This window comes from Giraffa tippelskirchi, chromosome 12, assembly GCF_054371585.1.
Source record: "Giraffa tippelskirchi isolate mGirTip1 chromosome 12, T2T-mGirTip1v1.2.pri, whole genome shotgun sequence".
NCBI classification, from domain to species: Eukaryota; Metazoa; Chordata; class Mammalia; order Artiodactyla; family Giraffidae; genus Giraffa; species Giraffa tippelskirchi.
In genome coordinates, this window is record NC_137286.1 from 71,309,910 (window position 1) to 71,330,662 (window position 20,753).

Sequence of the window (20,753 nt, forward strand, 5' to 3'; positions counted from 1 at the left end):
CCCAGCCCACAGCCCTGGGGAGGCCTGGGTGCAGCCAGGGCCTGAGCTCCGAGGACCCCGCTGCTCTCAGACCAGGCTCCTTCTTCTCATAAGTGGTGTGGCCCTGGACAAGCATATGCCCCTCAGGGTTTCCCCAGTCTCTCCATCTGCAGAGTGGGGGTCATTCTCCCATCTGTTTCCTAGGTCTGTCGGCCTACGAGCAGCTCCATGCCTTTCCACCTGGGGCCGATATCACGTGGAGCTTGTGCGCTGAGACTTCAGAAAGAAAGACTCCATCCAGGGCTGACACAGCACAGAATGGGGCAGAACGAGGCCTGGATGCGCCGTGGTACCCAGGAAAAGGCACTGCCCCTCCTGACTGTTTTGAGACCCCGCATCCAAGTTGGAGGCCCGAAAGGAAGACTCGAAGGTCTCCCTCTCTTATAGAAAAGAGTAGCCAACTTTCTGGTCCTCTGTTTCCATTGAGATTCTGTTCAAGTGTCCCAGCTCGGCTTCTGCGGGTGGCTGAGCTTCTAATGGCTCCCTGCGTTCTTGTCTTTTCCTCTCCAAACCTTCCGTCCTTTTCCCCCTTCTGGGGTGGATGGGCACTGTCATTGCTTCTACCTTCCAGACAGATTGATGAAAAGTCTGGACCGTCGACTCCTTTCCTCTCTTTGGTTCCGAGTCTCTCTCTGGCTGTGTCCCTCTCTTTTCCTTTCTCGATTCAGTCTGTGTCTTCCTCTTTCTCTCTCGTGTGTGGATGGATGGATGCTAGGAATGCACATGTATATGATTAGATGAGGGTTATGTTTTAGGGATGGGTTAGAGGGAGAGAAAGGCTTTAGGTCGGAGTTGGTCATGGGGGAAGGGTCAAGGGTGGTGGTGGTGTTTCTTGGAATCTGAGTGCTGTGCATTCTTCGTCTCTTTCCATATGAACCCCTTCTCAGATACACCACTTGCAAGGAGTCTCTCATGTTCCGTTTCCTATCTTTTGCATCTGTGAACGCTTAGCTTCTCTGTTGTGAAGAGGTTCCATTGGATGGAAACCCATTGGTGTACTTCGTTTCCCTCTTTCCCTTACTTGAAGAGACCCATTTCTACCTCCGCCCAGCAAATGGCAAGGAGACTCTGATGTTAAGGAGCCTTTGACCTATGGTTCTTTCTAGCTATCTCATGACATCAGTCTTTAGGGTGAGGTTTTTCCCCGATATTGAGGTGGTGTGAGATCAAAACCAATAGCGTTCTTCAGATGTAGCTGTCTGGTTTTCCCATGGCCATTTATTGAAGAGGCTTTCTTGTTCGCATTTGGATATTCTCCCCTTCTGTGTCAGAGATGAGTTGACCATGGATGCCGGGGTTTGTTTCTGGACCCTCAACTTTATTCCATCGATCTGGATCTGTGTGTGTTGTTGTATTCCCAATAGCATACTGTCCTGCTGCTGCCGCTGCGGCTAAGTCACTTCAGTCGTGTCTGACTCTGCGCGACCCCATGGCCTGCAGCCTACCAGGCTCCTCCGTCCAGGGCATTTTCCAGGCAAGAGTACTGGCGTGGGTCGCCATCGCCTTCTCCGATACTCTCCTGAGGATCCTAGTTTGGTCGTCTAATTTCCTTTCACACAACCTTGGATGTCCGTATCGGGGCTTTTTCGTCGGATTGTATTGACAATTTAGGCTCTTTTCTGTTTCCGTAACCCCTTTTGCAATTCTTTGTTCGGTGCGACAATGCATTGGCATTTTGGGAGGAATAGCGTCCAAGCTGTGGATTGCCTTGTGGGGCTGTGACATCATTTTCCCAATAGGAATTCTTTCAAGCCCTGAGCACAGCTTCTCTTTCCAGTGATTGGTGTGGGCTTGATCTTCCTTCTTCCATCTCTCGCCGTTTTGTGAGAACAGGTCCTTCCTTCCCTTCTGGGTTAGATGGACTCGTGGGTATCACTTCAGTGAATGGCATTGTCAGTGGGGGTGATAATTCCCTTCTCATTGGAAGACTTTGCTGTGAGTATTAGAAATGCAAGTGATTTCTCTTCCCCTTCCTCCCTGTCCATCTCTCAGAGCCACCGGGAAACAGAGGCCTCATCCAGGGTCACACAGGCCTGAGGGAGTGCAACTAGACTGTTGTTTCTTCAGGCCCTCCGTGCTGGACATCATCCGGGATACTCTGTGTGTGTCTTCCTCAGTCTGGTGTCCCTTCAGACCTTTCCCTAGTTTTCACAGGCTTGTTGTGTTGGTGTTCTTTGTCTGTTTGGAGACACATCCTTGAGAAGCTTTGTGTTTCCACTCATTCGTCTCGCGATGTATGACCTGTCTTTTGCTTTTGTAATGAGGTCTTTCCCACAGTAGATATGTTTGATTTTGCAAAGTCCACTGTATTCTCTGGGTTGTTTTGTGGACTGCCTTTTAGTTTTGTGTGTGAAGACTCAAAGCACGTGTCCGGTTTCTGCTCATTGTTCTTCTAGATTTGTGACAAGTTTTCATGGAAACTTTGTCTAGGGATAACTGGAAGTGAACTCGGTGTAAGGTGTCAAGTCTCCATCTCCATTCATGTCATGCCCTGCAGTTTCCAATTCCCTGTTCCTGAGTGGTTTTGGAGACCTTGTGGGAAGTTTGGTTGCATGGGAGTTTGCATTTCCACCTTGAGTAGATTCCCACTGTTCTGCCCTCAGGGACACTGTCAAGGGGGAGTGAGGAGCAGCCTGCACTTCCAGCAGTGACCACACGGTGGGGCGAGTGCTGCTCTCCCCTCTGGGAGCCCCAGGCCACAGGCATCCCAGTGAGGAGCCAGCTCTGTGCTCGGCTGAAAGGAGTTAGACTCTCAGGAGCCTCTGAGCCCTTGCCTTTGGATCACCCAGGGTGGGCATTTACTGTGACAGAAAAAAATTGCCCTGAATTCCATGGACGGAAGAGCCTGGCTGTGTAGAGTTCGTGAGTTGCCGTGAATCAGACACAACTGAGGACACAAAAACTCAATAGACTAAAACACTTTTGGGGGGTGGGGGGAGTGAAAGGGGGTGATGTGGGGTTTTTTTGTCGTATATAATAGCCAAGGGAAATCTAGTTTAAACCTAAATTCACATAGATGGGAAAGGTATAGCTCTCCGTCACCCTATTAAAAAAAAAAAAAACTACTTAACTTTTCTGAAAGTTTATTTAGTAGCTTCCTTGAGCAGTTCATTGTGAAGCATTTTTTTTTTTTTCTGTGACATCGGCCTCATTAAAAAGTACGGTTTGCCTTTACTGGATAATTTTGTTCATTGGTTTGTTAGGGAATCTTGGTAATATTTGAGTTTCCTGGGGAGCATGGTCACATGACCTGGCCCTGGCCAATCGGTGCGTTCCACCTCCCTGGCCACTGTGATTGGCTCCGGACTGGGGCAGTGCCCAATCGGGGCCCAGGGCCGGGCCTCACGTTGGAAGCCAGGGGAAGACGAGCTCTCGTCCTGCTGGGGTAGGGGAAGGGGTGGGGCCGGGGGAGGTCAGGCTCCAGCAGTGGGAGGGGCTTGAGGTCCGCCTGCGGCAGTTGGTGACCTTCCTGCTCCCCTCAGGGCAGAGCCGCCGGCCTGAGAATGAGGGCGCTGCTGAGCCCAGGGGCTGGGATGGCCCGTTGCTGCTGTGGTCCCAGAGCTCCACCCGAGACCAGACGGAGGCCGTCTGCCCGTGAGTCCTCTCCCGCTTGTCTGTCAGCTCGTTTGAACCATGCTGGGTTTTCTGCCCAGCCGGCTCAGGGGAGTCCCTGGAAATGCAAGGGTGTGGGTTTTGGCAGACTTCAGGGAAGACATGCCAGATGAGCCTGGGAGACTCCAGCTTAATCTGGATTCAGGAGATATCTCTTCGGGCCAGCTAGTAATTGTAGGATAAGCCTAATGAGTCTTCACAGGATGAAGAGAGTAACGTGCCAAGGTAGCAATCGATGTCCTCATTCGAGAGGATGATGAAGCTGGTGCTCAGAGAAGGGGGGAACTTGGCCACAGCAAGGAGGTGTGCACCCAGACGGAACCCCCAGATCCGGCCATTTGAGCTCAGGGAGGCCACTGGTGTGGCTTGTCCCTGTGGCAGGGGCCGAGGCACGCAGCCCACCCTGATTCCTGCGGGGGCCTGACTTGGGAAGTGCCATCTGGTAGCTTTGAGTCTCACCAAACCAAATTGCACTGGAGAGAGGAAGGACACCTTCCTTCATCCACCCCCCACCCCCGCCGGATTCCCACATACCCTGACCCCTTTCTCTGGATTTCGGAGCCATTTCCAGAGTCCCGCTCATATGACCTCATTCGAAGTGCACTGTGGACGAGCTGCCATCTGCAGCTGCTACCACAGCAGCCAAGGGCTTTATCTCCCGAGTACCTCCCTTCCTTTGGAACTTGGGGGCCCTCTACTCCCCACTTGCACACCACAGACCTTTGCTGAGGATTGTGGGGACCCTCACTCAGTTTGCAGCACGTTGTAGCCATCCCTGTCCTCTCAATACCTCCCTTGCAACTCAGCTTGTGAGCTCCTTTGGAGCAGCGTGGCCCACCTGGCTGCAACGGCAGAGACACAGCTGACAGTGAAACAGCAGCTTCGATCTGACAGCCGGAAAGCTCTGTCAAAAGGGACCTCCCTCTTCACACCGTAGAGGCTGTAGGAGCCGCCAGGGTTTGGGAACCAGGGCTGGGGCCAAAATGACTCCACAGCTGTTTTCCTTCCTGGGGAGGGTTCTGGCTCGAGTGGGAATGGCTCAAGTCTCCTAAGGTTCTGAAAGCCCACTGTGTGCAGATTCACGGTACACAGAGAGGAGAAGGTGGAGTCCTGCCTTGGAGGTGGTCACAGCTCACGGATGAGCCAGGCAGGCAGGCAGGCAGGCAGGGCATGAGAACACCTGAGCTGCCTTCATGAGTGAATGGTGTGGGGGCAGAGGAAGAGAAGCCGGTCTGCTCCCTCATGTGGTGCCCAGGGCAGGTTGTCCCCAGAGGAAACCCTTACGACGGTGAGGACTCTCACTGCTGTTTCCCAAGGGGTTCCGTCCGTGCGTGTCTTCCCCGGAGCGGTCAGGCCGTCTCTAAAGTACACTGGCCATGGGCATTGCCTCTCCTTGGAACTTCCCATGTGTTTCTCTTTTGTATGGAACAGTGATTTTTCTAGAGGGGTTCTGGGCCACAAGGTTGTTGGGTCATTTGCTAGCCTTCTGTCGTGAAGAATGCTTTCCTGGGCGTTGGGGTGGTTTGTTGTTCCAGCTCCCTTTCTTGGCTTCTTTTGGGAGCTGGTGCAACAAGAGGAGCTCAGCCTCTGCCTTCTGGCTGAGATGTCACCCTTCAAATAGCAATGCCTGCCTGGAGATAATGATGGCATTTGCCAAAAGGGCTTCGTTTGGCACATGATATCTTGAAAGGACGTACACCGTCCTTTCAGCTATCAAAGGCTAGTTCAAATGACATAAAAATGAGAACTCTCCAATGGAGTCTTACAGTAGGTGGAGAGTCCGAAAAAAACTCCTTCAGTCATTTCACTGAGAGTCATTGATTGGGGACACCAAGAATATAGGAAGGAATGCAGAAAGAAAAGATGAAATTGTGGTCAGGATCGGGGGGAGGGATGAACAGGGCGTGCTTGCCTTGAATCCAGGCTTTGTTGGCGGGTGGGGCATAAAGATCGAACGGGTCTGAAACTACAGAGTGGTGATGGTAACACAGTATCACCAGAGTTACACAACAGTGTTCCCAAATTGCAACAATGATGAAAAAGTTTACTAATCCCAACTTAACCAACAAAAATAGACGAAACCATACAAAAAGTAAAACATCACCAGAAAGTTGGAAACAAACCAAATGCAAAGCAGTTCAGGGGAAAGGAACTCCATGTCCCCTGGGGGCAGACCGAGTTGCCGGCGTCCACGGTGAGCAGACAGGGATGGAGGCGGCAGAGCCGACCGCTCCCCTGGACATGGTGTTTCCGGCAAGGGCTCTGGGTCTCTGTCCAGAGCGGGGGCTCGTTCTTCCTGCAGGGGCGGGTGAGTCATCGTCGGCGTCTGGGTGTTGTGCGGGAGCCAGGGCAGGCTCTCCCTGCCGAGGCGGTGACTCCTCCTCTGCCTCGGGTTCTCCTGCCAAAGCCCGAGCAGGTACAGGTGCACGTGGAGGTGGAGGTTCTGGCTGAGGGGGTGGGACATCAGTGCCTGGGGCTGGGGGTCCTGCAGGCACGGAGATCCGATCTGCCCGGTGTGCTGGCCAGTACCCAGCTGGCCTGGTGTCTCTGCGAGGGCAAGTCTCGGTTCTCCATCTACCCTCGGTGGATCCCTGGGTCCTGCACCTGGAGCCACCACCTCTGTAGGCACAGGTCTGGGAAGTGGAGCCTGGTTCCAGTTGGAGGCCAGTGCTAGAGCTGGGGGAGAAGCAAAGTTTGCCCACAGGCCAGCCTTGGCATGTGCGTATCCCAGGACAGAAAGCTTCCAAGAGATTCCGAAAGAATACCCAGGGTCGGATGTCTTTTGGGACTGAAGTGTGCAAGATGGGGGTGGGGGTGTGAGGCCAGCACTTGCTGCAGGCCCAGCAGCATCTTTCGGGGACTCGTCCCTGTGTAGCTCAGCACCCCCTCCCCACACACTCCCGTGCACCAGCCCCAGCGTCCTCACCTCTGTGCTCTGGCGTGCTGGGCTCCAGGTCCTCCTGCTGCCTCAGAGGCCGGGGTTCTCGGGACTCTGGGTCGGAGCCGGGTGTGCTGAGCTCCGTGGCAGCCTCAGACTGGGCCGCCGGGTGTATCCTGGGCGGTGTCTCGGCAGCAGGCCTTCCCCGCCTCCGCTTCGCTCCCGGTGGGGCTGATGCCTCCGTGGGCACGCTCACCTGGAGCCTGCACTGGGCCTCACGGGCGGGGGGGTGGTGCTCCGACCCCTCCCTCCAGGAGGTGGACGGGGTGTCCCCGTCCTCGGCCTCATCACGTGGGAAGCTCTGCAACGACAGTGACCGTCAGCCAGCCGTGCTGGGAGTTTTCCGAGCTGGGCCTGGCCAGTGGAGCCGCTGCTTCTGCCTGCTCGAACTTCTCTTCCCAGAAGGGTCAGAGACGTGTGTCTGCTCAGATCCCCACCCGGGAGGAAAGAGACCCACCTGAGGGTGTGAGGTCAGCCTGGGCGGCCGGCGCTGCCCGCACTCTCCCCATCCCAGCCAGCCTGCTCTCCCCTGGGGTGTGGACACAACTTGTCCGCAGGCTTCTGACCCCACATCCGCCTGGGCTTCCTTGAGGGAGACACACCCCGAGAAACCTGCATCCACACACACAGGCAAAGGACCCGGTGTTTCCGGGTGGCATGGGAGAGGTGGCCTGGCCCGGCCTGGGGCTCCCCGTGTTACCTTTCTGTTTCTCCGGGCAGAGGGCCAGAGGCCTCTCGGGGGTGCCCTGAGCCAACGTCGACAGGGTGCCCACGCACACTGCCTGTGAGCTCTCCTGAGGCCCCGGCCTCTGGGCAGGGGCAAACAGCAGAACATCCTGGCAGCAAGAGATCTGGCTGGGGGCTCCTCTCCGCTCTGGAGGCCTGGATACCCGGGTTGCGGGTTCTGTTGGGTTCTGTTGCTGGCAGGTGACATCATTTCCTGGGGTTCGTGCGGAGGTCCCTTCCCCAAAACTTCCCAAGTGAGTCTCTGGGTTTCTGACTGCTCGACCACCCCCCTTAGGCCATGTGCAGGCACAGTGACAGCCACACAGCCCAGCCCACAGCCCTGGGGAGGCCTGGGTGCAGCCAGGGCCTGAGCTCCGAGGACCCCGCTGCTCTCAGACCAGGCTCCTTCTTCTCATAAGTGGTGTGGCCCTGGACAAGCATATGCCCCTCAGGGTTTCCCCAGTCTCTCCATCTGCAGAGTGGGGGTCATTCTCCCATCTGTTTCCTAGGTCTGTCGGCCTACGAGCAGCTCCATGCCTTTCCACCTGGGGCCGATATCACGTGGAGCTTGTGCGCTGAGACTTCAGAAAGAAAGACTCCATCCAGGGCTGACACAGCACAGAATGGGGCAGAACGAGGCCTGGATGCGCCGTGGTACCCAGGAAAAGGCACTGCCCCTCCTGACTGTTTTGAGACCCCGCATCCAAGTTGGAGGCCCGAAAGGAAGACTCGAAGGTCTCCCTCTCTTATAGAAAAGAGTAGCCAACTTTCTGGTCCTCTGTTTCCATTGAGATTCTGTTCAAGTGTCCCAGCTCGGCTTCTGCGGGTGGCTGAGCTTCTAATGGCTCCCTGCGTTCTTGTCTTTTCCTCTCCAAACCTTCCGTCCTTTTCCCCCTTCTGGGGTGGATGGGCACTGTCATTGCTTCTACCTTCCAGACAGATTGATGAAAAGTCTGGACCGTCGACTCCTTTCCTCTCTTTGGTTCCGAGTCTCTCTCTGGCTGTGTCCCTCTCTTTTCCTTTCTCGATTCAGTCTGTGTCTTCCTCTTTCTCTCTCGTGTGTGGATGGATGGATGCTAGGAATGCACATGTATATGATTAGATGAGGGTTATGTTTTAGGGATGGGTTAGAGGGACAGAAAGGCTTTAGGTCGGAGTTGGTCATGGGGGAAGGGTCAAGGGTGGTGGTGGTGTTTCTTGGAATCTGAGTGCTGTGCATTCTTCGTCTCTTTCCATATGAACCCCTTCTCAGATACACCACTTGCAAGGAGTCTCTCATGTTCCGTTTCCTATCTTTTGCATCTGTGAATGCTTAGCTTCTCTGTTGTGAAGAGGTTCCATTGGATGGAAACCCATTGGTGTACTTCGTTTCCCTCTTTCCCTTACTTGAAGAGACCCATTTCTACCTCCGCCCGGCAAATGGCAAGGAGACTCTGATGTTAAGGAGCCTTTGACCTATGGTTCTTTCTAGCTATCTCATGACATCAGTCTTTAGGGTGAGGTTTTTCCCCGATATTGAGGTGGTGTGAGATCAAAACCAATAGCGTTCTTCAGATGTAGCTGTCTGGTTTTCCCATGGCCATTTATTGAAGAGGCTTTCTTGTTCGCATTTGGATATTCTCCCCTTCTGTGTCAGAGATGAGTTGACCATGGATGCCGGGGTTTGTTTCTGGACCCTCAACTTTATTCCATCGATCTGGATCTGTGTGTGTTGTTGTATTCCCAATAGCATACTGTCCTGCTGCTGCCGCTGCGGCTAAGTCACTTCAGTCGTGTCTGACTCTGCGCGACCCCATGGCCTGCAGCCTACCAGGCTCCTCCGTCCAGGGCATTTTCCAGGCAAGAGTACTGGCGTGGGTCGCCATCGCCTTCTCCGATACTCTCCTGAGGATCCTAGTTTGGTCGTCTAATTTCCTTTCACACAACCTTGGATGTCCGTATCGGGGCTTTTTCGTCGGATTGTATTGACAATTTAGGCTCTTTTCTGTTTCCGTAACCCCTTTTGCAATTCTTTGTTCGGTGCGACAATGCATTGGCATTTTGGGAGGAATAGCGTCCAAGCTGTGGATTGCCTTGTGGGGCTGTGACATCATTTTCCCAATAGGAATTCTTTCAAGCCCTGAGCACAGCTTCTCTTTCCAGTGATTGGTGTGGGCTTGATCTTCCTTCTTCCATCTCTCGCCGTTTTGTGAGAACAGGTCCTTCCTTCCCTTCTGGGTTAGATGGACTCGTGGGTATCACTTCAGTGAATGGCATTGTCAGTGGGGGTGATAATTCCCTTCTCATTGGAAGACTTTGCTGTGAGTATTAGAAATGCAAGTGATTTCTCTTCCCCTTCCTCCCTGTCCATCTCTCAGAGCCACCGGGAAACAGAGGCCTCATCCAGGGTCACACAGGCCTGAGGGAGTGCAACTAGACTGTTGTTTCTTCAGGCCCTCCGTGCTGGACATCATCCGGGATACTCTGTGTGTGTCTTCCTCAGTCTGGTGTCCCTTCAGACCTTTCCCTAGTTTTCACAGGCTTGTTGTGTTGGTGTTCTTTGTCTGTTTGGAGACACATCCTTGAGAAGCTTTGTGTTTCCACTCATTCGTCTCGCGATGTATGACCTGTCTTTTGCTTTTGTAATGAGGTCTTTCCCACAGTAGATATCTTTGATTTTGCAAAGTCCACTGTATTCTCTGGGTTGTTTTGTGGACTGCCTTTTAGTTTTGTGTGTGAAGACTCAAAGCACGTGTCCGGTTTCTGCTCATTGTTCTTCTAGATTTGTGACAAGTTTTCATGGAAACTTTGTCTAGGGATAACTGGAAGTGAACTCGGTGTAAGGTGTCAAGTCTCCATCTCCATTCATGTCATGCCCTGCAGTTTCCAATTCCCTGTTCCTGAGTGGTTTTGGAGACCTTGTGGGAAGTTTGGTTGCATGGGAGTTTGCATTTCCACCTTGAGTAGATTCCCACTGTTCTGCCCTCAGGGACACTGTCAAGGGGGAGTGAGGAGCAGCCTGCACTTCCAGCAGTGACCACACGGTGGGGCGAGTGCTGCTCTCCCCTCTGGGAGCCCCAGGCCACAGGCATCCCAGTGAGGAGCCAGCTCTGTGCTCGGCTGAAAGGAGTTAGACTCTCAGGAGCCTCTGAGCCCTTGCCTTTGGATCACCCAGGGTGGGCATTTACTGTGACAGAAAAAAATTGCCCTGAATTCCATGGACAGAAGAGCCTGGCTGTGTAGAGTTCGTGAGTTGCCGTGAATCAGACACAACTGAGGACACAAAAACTCAATAGACTAAAACACTTTTGGGGGGTGGGGGGAGTGAAAGGGGGTGATGTGGGGTTTTTTTGTCGTATATAATAGCCAAGGGAAATCTAGTTTAAACCTAAATTCACATAGATGGGAAAGGTATAGCTCTCCGTCACCCTATTAAAAAAAAAAAAAACTACTTAACTTTTCTGAAAGTTTATTTAGTAGCTTCCTTGAGCAGTTCATTGTGAAGCATTTTTTTTTTTTCTGTGACATCGGCCTCATTAAAAAGTACGGTTTGCCTTTACTGGATAATTTTGTTCATTGGTTTGTTAGGGAATCTTGGTAATATTTGAGTTTCCTGGGGAGCATGGTCACATGACCTGGCCCTGGCCAATCGGTGCGTTCCACCTCCCTGGCCACTGTGATTGGCTCCGGACTGGGGCAGTGCCCAATCGGGGCCCAGGGCCGGGCCTCACGTTGGAAGCCAGGGGAAGACGAGCTCTCGTCCTGCTGGGGTAGGGGAAGGGGTGGGGCCGGGGGAGGTCAGGCTCCAGCAGTGGGAGGGGCTTGAGGTCGGCCTGCGGCAGTTGGTGACCTTCCTGCTCCCCTCAGGGCAGAGCCGCCGGCCTGAGAATGAGGGCGCTGCTGAGCCCAGGGGCTGGGATGGCCCGTTGCTGCTGTGGTCCCAGAGCTCCACCCGAGACCTGACGGAGGCCGTCTGCCCGTGAGTCCTCTCCCGCTTGTCTGTCAGCTTGTTTGAACCATGCTGGGTTTTCTGCCCAGCCGGCTCAGGGGAGTCCCTGGAAATGCAAGGGTGTGGGTTTTGGCAGACTTCAGGGAAGACATGCCAGATGAGCCTGGGAGACTCCAGCTTAATCTGGATTCAGGAGATATCTCTTCGGGCCAGCTAGTAATTGTAGGATAAGCCTAATGAGTCTTCACAGGATGAAGAGAGTAACGTGCCAAGGTAGCAATCGATGTCCTCATTCGAGAGGATGATGAAGCTGGTGCTCAGAGAAGGGGGGAACTTGGCCACAGCAAGGAGGTGTGCACCCAGACGGAACCCCCAGATCCGGCCATTTGAGCTCAGGGAGGCCACTGGTGTGGCTTGTCCCTGTGGCAGGGGCCGAGGCACGCAGCCCACCCTGATTCCTGCGGGGGCCTGACTTGGGAAGTGCCATCTGGTAGCTTTGAGTCTCACCAAACCAAATTGCACTGGAGAGAGGAAGGACACCTTCCTTCATCCACCCCCCACCCCCGCCGGATTCCCACATACCCTGACCCCTTTCTCTGGATTTCGGAGCCATTTCCAGAGTCCCGCTCATATGACCTCATTCGAAGTGCACTGTGGACGAGCTGCCATCTGCAGTTGCTACCACAGCAGCCAAGGGCTTTATCTCCCGAGTACCTCCCTTCCTTTGGAACTTGGGGGCCCTCTACTCCCCACTTGCACACCACAGACCTTTGCTGAGGATTGTGGGGACCCTCACTCAGTTTGCAGCACGTTGTAGCCATCCCTGTCCTCTCAATACCTCCCTTGCAACTCAGCTTGTGAGCTCCTTTGGAGCAGCGTGGCCCACCTGGCTGCAACGGCAGAGACACAGCTGACAGTGAAACAACAGCTTCGATCTGACAGCCGGAAAGCTCTGTCAAAAGGGACCTCCCTCTTCACACCGTAGAGGCTGTAGGAGCCGCCAGGGTTTGGGAACCAGTGCTGGGGCCAAAATGACTCCACAGCTGTTTTCCTTCCTGGGGAGGGTTCTGGCTCGAGTGGGAATGGCTCAAGTCTCCTAAGGTTCTGAAAGCCCACTGTGTGCAGATTCACGGTACACAGAGAGGAGAAGGTGGAGTCCTGCCTTGGAGGTGGTCACAGCTCACGGATGAGCCAGGCAGGCAGGCAGGCAGGCAGGGCATGAGAACACCTGAGCTGCCTTCATGAGTGAATGGTGTGGGGGCAGAGGAAGAGAAGCCGGTCTGCTCCCTCATGTGGTGCAAAGGGCAGGTTGTCCCCAGAGGAAACCCTTACGACGGTGAGGACTCTCACTGCTGTTTCCCAAGGGGTTCCGTCGGTGCGTGTCTTCCCCGGAGCGGTCAGGCCGTCTCTAAAGTACACTGGCCATGGGCATTGCCTCTCCTTGGAACTTCCCATGTGTTTCTCTTTTGTATGGAACAGTGATTTTTCTAGAGGGGTTCTGGGCCACAAGGTTGTTGGGTCATTTGCTAGCCTTCTGTCGTGAAGAACGCTTTCCTGGGCGTTGGGGTGGTTTGTTGTTCCAGCTCCCTTTCTTGGCTTCTTTTGGGAGCTGGTGCAACAAGAGGAGCTCAGCCTCTGCCTTCTGGCTGAGATGTCACCCTTCAAACAGCAATGCCTGCCTGGAGATAATGATGGCATTTGCCAAAAGGGCTTCGTTTGGCACATGATATCTTGAAAGGACGTACACCGTCCTTTCAGCTATCAAAGGCTAGTTCAAATGACATAAAAATGAGAACTCTCCAATGGAGTCTTACAGTAGGTGGAGAGTCCGCAAAAATCTCCTTCAGTCATTTCACTGAGAGTCATTGATTGGGGACACCAAGAATATAGGAAGGAATGCAGAAAGAAAAGATGAAATTGTGGTCAGGATCGGGGGGAGGGATGAACAGGGCGTGCTTGCCTTGAATCCAGGCTTTGTTGGCGGGTGGGGCATAAAGATCGAACGGGTCTGAAACTACAGAGTGGTGATGGTAACACAGTATCACCAGAGTTACACAACAGTGTTCCCAAATTGCAACAATGATGAAAAAGTTTACTAATCCCAACTTAACCAACAAAAATAGACGAAACCATACAAAAAGTAAAACATCACCAGAAAGGTGGAAACAAACCAAATGCAAAGCAGTTCAGGGGAAAGGAACTCCATGTCCCCTGGGGGCAGACCGAGTTGCCGGCGTCCACGGTGAGCAGACAGGGATGGAGGCGGCAGAGCCGACCGCTCCCCTGGACATGGTGTTTCCGGCAAGGGCTCTGGGTCTCTGTCCAGAGCGGGGGCTCGTTCTTCCTGCAGGGGCGGGTGAGTCATCGTCGGCGTCTGGGTGTTGCGCGGGAGCCAGGGCAGGCTCTCCCTGCCGAGGCGGTGACTCCTCCTCTGCCTCGGGTTCTCCTGCCAAAGCCCGAGCAGGTACAGGTGCACGTGGAGGTGGAGGTTCTGGCTGAGGGGGTGGGACATCAGTGCCTGGGGCTGGGGGTCCTGCAGGCACGGAGATCCGATCTGCCCGGTGTGCTGGCCAGTACCCAGCTGGCCTGGTGTCTCTGCGAGGGCAAGTCTCGGTTCTCCATCTACCCTCGGTGGATCCCTGGGTCCTGCACCTGGAGCCACCACCTCTGTAGGCACAGGTCTGGGAAGTGGAGCCTGGTTCCAGTTGGAGGCCAGTGCTAGAGCTGGGGGAGAAGCAAAGTTTGCCCACAGGCCAGCCTTGGCATGTGCGTATCCCGGGACAGAAAGCTTCCAAGAGATTCCCAAAGAATACCCAGGGTCGGATGTCTTTTGGGACTGAAGTGTGCAAGATGGGGGTGGGGGTGTGAGGCCAGCGCTTGCTGCAGGCCCAGCAGCATCTTTCGGGGACTCGTCCCTGTGTAGCTCAGCACCCCCTCCCCACACACTCCCGTGCACCAGCCCCAGCGTCCTCACCTCTGTGCTCTGGCGTGCTGGGCTCCAGGTCCTCCTGCTGCCTCAGAGGCCGGGGTTCTCGGGACTCTGGGTCGGAGCCGGGTGTGCTGAGCTCCGTGGCAGCCTCAGACTGGGCCGCCGGGTGTATCCTGGGCGGCGTCTCGGCAGCAGGCCTTCCCCGCCTCCGCTTCGCCCCCGGTGGGGCTGATGCCTCCGTGGGCACGCTCACCTGGAGCCTGCACTGGGCCTCACGGGCGGGGGGGTGGTGCTCCGACCCCTCCCTCCGGGAGGTGGACGGGGTGTCCCCGTCCTCGGCCTCATCACGTGGGAAGCTCTGCAACGACAGTGACCGTCAGCCAGCCGTGCTGGGAGTTTTCCGAGCTGGGCCTGGCCAGTGGAGCCGCTGCTTCTGCCTGCTCGAACTTCTCTTCCCAGAAGGGTCAGAGACGTGTGTCTGCTCAGATCCCCACCCGGGAGGAAAGAGACCCACCTGAGGGTGTGAGGTCAGCCTGGGCGGCCGGCGCTGCCCGCACTCTCCCCATCCCAGCCAGCCTGCTCTCCCCTGGGGTGTGGACACAACTTGTCCGCAGGCTTCTGACCCCACATCCGCCTGGGCTTCCTTGAGGGAGACACACCCCGAGAAACCCGCATCCACACACACAGGCAAAGGACCCGGTGTTTCCGGGTGGCATGGGAGAGGTGGCCTGGCCCGGCCTGGGGCTCCCCGTGTTACCTTTCTGTTTCTCCGGGCAGAGGGCCAGAGGCCTCTCGGGGGTGCCCTGAGCCAACGTCGACAGGGTGCCCACGCACACTGCCTGTGAGCTCTCCTGAGGCCCCGGCCTCTGGGCAGGGGCAAACAGCAGAACATCCTGGCAGCAAGAGATCTGGCTGGGGGCTCCTCTCCGCTCTGGAGGCCTGGATACCCGGGTTGCGGGTTCTGTTGGGTTCTGTTGCCGGCAGGTGACATCATTTCCTGGGGTTCGTGCCGAGGTCCCTTCCCCAAAACTTCCCAAGGGAGTCTCTGGGTTTCTGACTGCTCGACCACCCCCCTTAGGCCATGTGCAGGCACAGTGACAGCCACACAGCCCAGCCCACAGCCCTGGGGAGGCCTGGGTGCAGCCAGGGCCTGAGCTCCGAGGACCCCGCTGCTCTCAGACCAGGCTCCTTCTTCTCATAAGTGGTGTGGCCCTGGACAAGCATATGCCCCTCAGGGTTTCCCCAGTCTCTCCATCTGCAGAGTGGGGGTCATTCTCCCATCTGTTTCCTAGGTCTGTCGGCCTACGAGCGGCTCCATGCCTCTCCACCTGGGGCCGATATCACGTGGAGCTTGTGCGCTGAGACTTCAGAAAGAAAGACTCCATCCAGGGCTGACACAGCACAGAATGGGGCAGAACGAGGCCTGGATGCGCCGTGGTACCCAGGAAAAGGCACTGCCCCTCCTGACTGTTTTGAGACCCCGCATCCAAGTTGGAGGCCCGAAAGGAAGACTCGAAGGTCTCCCTCTCTTATAGAAAAGAGTAGCCAACTTTCTGGTCCTCTGTTTCCATTGAGATTCTGTTCAAGTGTCCCAGCTCGGCTTCTGCGGGTGGCTGAGCTTCTAATGGCTCCCTGCGTTCTTGTCTTTTCCTCTCCAAACCTTCCGTCCTTTTCCCCCTTCTGGGGTGGATGGGCACTGTCATTGCTTCTACCTTCGAGACAGATTGATGAAAAGTCTGGACCGTCGACTCCTTTCCTCTCTTTGGTTCCGAGTCTCTCTCTGGCTGTGTCCCTCTCTTTTCCTTTCTCGATTCAGTCTGTGTCTTCCTCTTTCTCTCTCGTGTGTGGATGGATGGATGCTAGGAATGCACATGTATATGATTAGATGAGGGTTATGTTTTAGGGATGGGTTAGAGGGACAGAAAGGCTTTAGGTCGGAGTTGGTCATGGGGGAAGGGTCAAGGGTGGTGGTGGTGTTTCTTGGAATCTGAGTGCTGTGCATTCTTCGTCTCTTTCCATATGAACCCCTTCTCAGATACACCACTTGCAAGGAGTCTCTCATGTTCCGTTTCCTATCTTTTGCATCTGTGAATGCTTAGCTTCTCTGTTGTGAAGAGGTTCCATTGGATGGAAACCCATTGGTGTACTTCGTTTCCCTCTTTCCCTTACTTGAAGAGACCCATTTCTACCTCCGCCCAGCAAATGGCAAGGAGACTCTGATGTTAAGGAGCCTTTGACCTACGCTTCTTTCTAGCTATCTCATGACATCAGTCTTTAGGGTGAGGTTTTTCCCCGATATTGAGGTGGTGTGACATCAAAACCAATAGCGTTCTTCAGATGTAGCTGTCTGGTTTTCCCATGGCCATTTATTGAAGAGGCTTTCCTGTTCGCATTTGGATATTCTCCCCTTCTGTGTCAGAGATGAGTTGACCATGGATGCCGGGGTTTGTTTCTGGACCCTCAACTTTATTCCATCGATCTGGATCTGTGTGTGTTGTTGTATTCCCAATAGCATACTGTCCTGCTGCTGCCGCTGCGGCTAAGTCACTTCAGTCGTGTCTGACTCTGCGCGACCCCATGGCCTGCAGCCTACCAGGCTCCTCCGTCCAGGGCATTTTCCAGGCAAGAGTACTGGCGTGGGTCGCCATCGCCTTCTCCGATACTCTCCTGAGGATCCTAGTTTGGTCGTCTAATTTCCTTTCACACAACCTTGGATGTCCGTATCGGGGCTTTTTCGTCGGATTGTATTGACAATTTAGGCTCTTTTCTGTTTCCGTAACCCCTTTTGCAATTCTTTGTTCGGTGCGACAATGCATTGGCATTTTGGGAGGAATAGCGTCCAAGCTGTGGATTGCCTTGTGGGGCTGTGACATCATTTTCCCAATAGGAATTCTTTCAAGCCCTGAGCACAGCTTCTCTTTCCAGTGATTGGTGTGGGCTTGATCTTCCTTCTTCCATCTCTCGCCGTTTTGTGAGAACAGGTCCTTCCTTCCCTTCTGGGTTAGATGGACTCGTGGGTATCACTTCAGTGAATGACATTGTCAGTGGGGGTGATAATTCCCTTCTCATTGGAAGACTTTGCTGTGAGTATTAGAAATGCAAGTGATTTCTCTTCCCCTTCCTCCCTGTCCATCTCTCAGAGCCACCGGGAAACAGAGGCCTCATCCAGGGTCACACAGGCCTGAGCGAGTGCAACTAGACTGTTGTTTCTTCAGGCCCTCCGTGCTGGACATCATCCGGGATACTCTGTGTGTGTCTTCCTCAGTCTGGTGTCCCTTCAGACCTTTCCCTAGTTTTCACAGGCTTGTTGTGTTGGTGTTCTTTGTCTGTTTGGAGACACATCCTTGAGAAGCTTTGTGTTTCCACTCATTCGTCTCGCGATGTATGACCTGTCTTTTGCTTTTGTAATGAGGTCTTTCCCACAGTAGATATCTTTGATTTTGCAAAGTCCACTGTATTCTCTGGGTTGTTTTGTGGACTGCCTTTTAGTTTTGTGTGTGAAGACTCAAAGCACGTGTCCGGTTTCTGCTCATTGTTCTTCTAGATTTGTGACAAGTTTTCATGGAAACTTTGTCTAGGGATAACTGGAAGTGAACTCGGTGTAAGGTGTCAAGTCTCCATCTCCATTCATGTCATGCCCTGCAGTTTCCAATTCCCTGTTCCTGAGTGGTTTTGGAGACCTTGTGGGAAGTTTGGTTGCATGGGAGTTTGCATTTCCACCTTGAGTAGATTCCCACTGTTCTGCCCTCAGGGACACTGTCAAGGGGGAGTGAGGAGCAGCCTGCACTTCCAGCAGTGACCACACGGTGGGGCGAGTGCTGCTCTCCCCTCTGGGAGCCCCAGGCCACAGGCATCCCAGTGAGGAGCCAGCTCTGTGCTCGGCTGAAAGGAGTTAGACTCTCAGGAGCCTCTGAGCCCTTGCCTTTGGATCACCCAGGGTGGGCATTTACTGTGACAGAAAAAAATTGCCCTGAATTCCATGGACGGAAGAGCCTGGCTGTGTAGAGTTCGTGAGTTGCCGTGAATCAGACACAACTGAGGACACAAAAACTCAATAGACTAAAACACTTTTGGGGGGTGGGGGGAGTGAAAGGGGGTGATGTGGGGTTTTTTTGTCGTATATAATAGCCAAGGGAAATCTAGTTTAAACCTAAATTCACATAGATGGGAAAGGTATAGCTCTCCGTCACCCTATTAAAAAAAAAAAAAAACTACTTAACTTTTCTGAAAGTTTATTTAGTAGCTTCCTTGAGCAGTTCATTGGGAAGCATTTTTTTTTTTTTTCTGTGACATCGGCCTCATTAAAAAGTACGGTTTGCCTTTACTGGATAATTTTGTTCATTGGTTTGTTAGGGAATCTTGGTAATATTTGAGTTTCCTGGGGAGCATGGTCACATGACCTGGCCCTGGCCAATCGGTGCGTTCCACCTCCCTGGCCACTGTGATTGGCTCCGGACTGGGGCAGTGCCCAATCGGGGCCCAGGGCCGGGCCTCACGTTGGAAGCCAGGGGAAGACGAGCTCTCGTCCTGCTGGGGTAGGGGAAGGGGTGGGGCCGGGGGAGGTCAGGCTCCAGCAGTGGGAGGGGCCTGAGGTCCACCTGCGGCAGTTGGTGACCTTCCTGCTCCCCTCAGGGCAGAGCCGCCGGCCTGAGAATGAGGGCGCTGCTGAGCCCAGGGGCTGGGATGGCCCGTTGCTGCTGTGGTCCCAGAGCTCCACCCGAGACCTGACGGAGGCCGTCTGCCCGTGAGTCCTCTCCCGCTTGTCTGTCAGCTTGTTTGAACCATGCTGGGTTTTCTGCCCAGCCGGCTCAGGGGAGTCCCTGGAAATGCAAGGGTGTGGGTTTTGGCAGACTTCAGGGAAGACATGCCAGATGAGCCTGGGAGACTCCAGCTTAATCTGGATTCAGGAGATATCTCTTCGGGCCAGCTAGTAATTGTAGGATAAGCCTAATGAGTCTTCACAGGATGAAGAGAGTAACGTGCCAAGGTAGCAATCGATGTCCTCATTCGAGAGGATGATGAAGCTGGTGCTCAGAGAAGGGGGGAACTTGGCCACAGCAAGGAGGTGTGCACCCAGGCGGAACCCCCAGATCCGGCCATTTGAGCTCAGGGAGGCCACTGGTGTGGCTTGTCCCTGTGGCAGGGGCCGAGGCACGCAGCCCACCCTGATTCCTGCGGGGGCCTGACTTGGGAAGTGCCATCTGGTAGCTTTGAGACTCACCAAACCAAATTGCACTGGAGAGAGGAAGGACACCTTCCTTCATCCACCCCCGACCCCCGCCGGATTCCCACATACCCTGACCCCTTTCTCTGGATTTCGGAGCCATTTCCAGAGTCCCGCTCATATGACCTCATTCGAAGTGCACTGTGGACGAGCTGCCATCTGCAGCTGCTACCACAGCAGCCAAGGGCTTTATCTCCCGAGTACCTCCCTTCCTTTGGAACTTGGGGGCCCTCTACTCCCCACTTGCACACCACAGACCTTTGCTGAGGATTGTGGGGACCCTCACTCAGTTTGCAGCACGTTGTAGCCATCCCTGTCCTCTCAATACCTCCCTTGCAACTCAGCTTGTGAGCTCCTTTGGAGCAGCGTGGCCCACCTGGCTGCAACGGCAGAGACACAGCTGACAGTGAAACAACAGCTTCGATCTGAAAGCCGGAAAGCTCTGTCAAAAGGGACCTCCCTCTTCACACCGTAGAGGCTGTAGGAGCCGCCAGGGTTTGGGAACCAGTGCTGGGGCCAAAATGACTCCACAGCTGTTTTCCTTCCTGGGGAGGGTTCTGGCTCGAGTGGGAATGGCTCAAGTCTCCTAAGGTTCTGAAAGCCCACTGTGTGCAGATTCACGGTACACAGAGAGGAGAAGGTGGAGTCCTGCCTTGGAGGTGGTCACAGCTCACGGATGAGCCAGGCAGGCAGGCAGGCAGGCAGGGCATGAGAACACCTGAGCTGCCTTCATGAGTGAATGGTGTGGGGGCAGAGGAAGAGAAGCCGGTCTGCTCCCTCATGTGGTGCCCAGGGCAGGTTGTCCCCAGAGGAAACCCTTACGACGGTGAGGACTCTCACTGCTGTTTCCCAAGGGGTTCCGTCGGTGCGTGTCTTCCCCGGAGCGGTCAGGCCGTCTCTAAAGTACACTGGCCATGGGCATTGCCTCTCCTTGGAACTTCCCATGTGTTTCTCTTTTGTATGGAACAGTGATTTTTCTAGAGGGATTCTGGGCCACAAGGTTGTTGGGTCATTTGCTAGCCTTCTGTCGTGAAGAACGCTTTCCTGGGCGTTGGGGTGGTTTGTTGTTCCAGCTCCCTTTCTTGGCTTCTTTTGGGAGCTGGTGCAACAAGAGGAGCTCAGCCTCTGCCTTCTGGCTGAGATGTCACCCTTCAAACAGCAATGCCTGCCTGGAGATAATGATGGCATTTGCCAAAAGGGCTTCGTTTGGCACATGATATCTTGAAAGGACGTACACCGTCCTTTCAGCTATCAAAGGCTAGTTCAAATGACATAAAAATGAGAACTCTCCAATGGAGTCTTACAGTAGGTGGAGAGTCCGCAAAAAACTCCTTCAGTCATTTCACTGAGAGTCATT

At 54.3% G+C, this 20,753-nt stretch overlaps 1 protein-coding gene and 1 long non-coding RNA gene across 2 annotated transcripts in view; one reads left to right on the forward strand and one right to left on the reverse strand.

Moving 5' to 3' along the window:
- LOC145529707 (uncharacterized) overlaps positions 1-20,753 on the forward strand; it is a 1,704,434-nt gene that overhangs the window by 867,720 nt on the left and 815,961 nt on the right. The window contains exons 112-113 of the long non-coding RNA XR_014071296.1: positions 11,162-11,273; positions 18,805-18,916. This is a non-coding gene — a long non-coding RNA (uncharacterized LOC145529707). The remainder of the gene's footprint in view (positions 1-11,161; positions 11,274-18,804; positions 18,917-20,753) is intronic.
- On the reverse strand, positions 13,307-15,122 carry LOC145529655 (uncharacterized). Its single transcript, XM_081550253.1, has 3 exons — positions 14,930-15,122; positions 14,218-14,530; positions 13,307-13,967 (listed from the first exon to the last, which is right to left on the reverse strand). The coding sequence occupies exons 1-3, from the start codon at positions 15,062-15,064 to the stop codon at positions 13,339-13,341; spliced, it is 1,077 nt and encodes a 358-aa protein (XP_081406379.1). The 5' UTR covers positions 15,065-15,122; the 3' UTR covers positions 13,307-13,338.

Excerpts from the sequence above, each read along its gene's own strand:
- LOC145529655 (XM_081550253.1), bottom strand. The coding sequence starts at position 15,064 with ATGTTCTGCTGTTTGCCCCTGCCCAGAGGCCGGGGCCTCAGGAGAGCT. Across the intron at positions 14,531-14,929 it reads CTGCCCGGAGAAACAGAAAG|AGCTTCCCACGTGATGAGGC; the intron begins GTAACACGGGGA and ends CTGTCGTTGCAG. Across the intron at positions 13,968-14,217 it reads CAGCACGCCAGAGCACAGAG|CTCTAGCACTGGCCTCCAAC; the intron begins GTGAGGACGCTG and ends CTTCTCCCCCAG.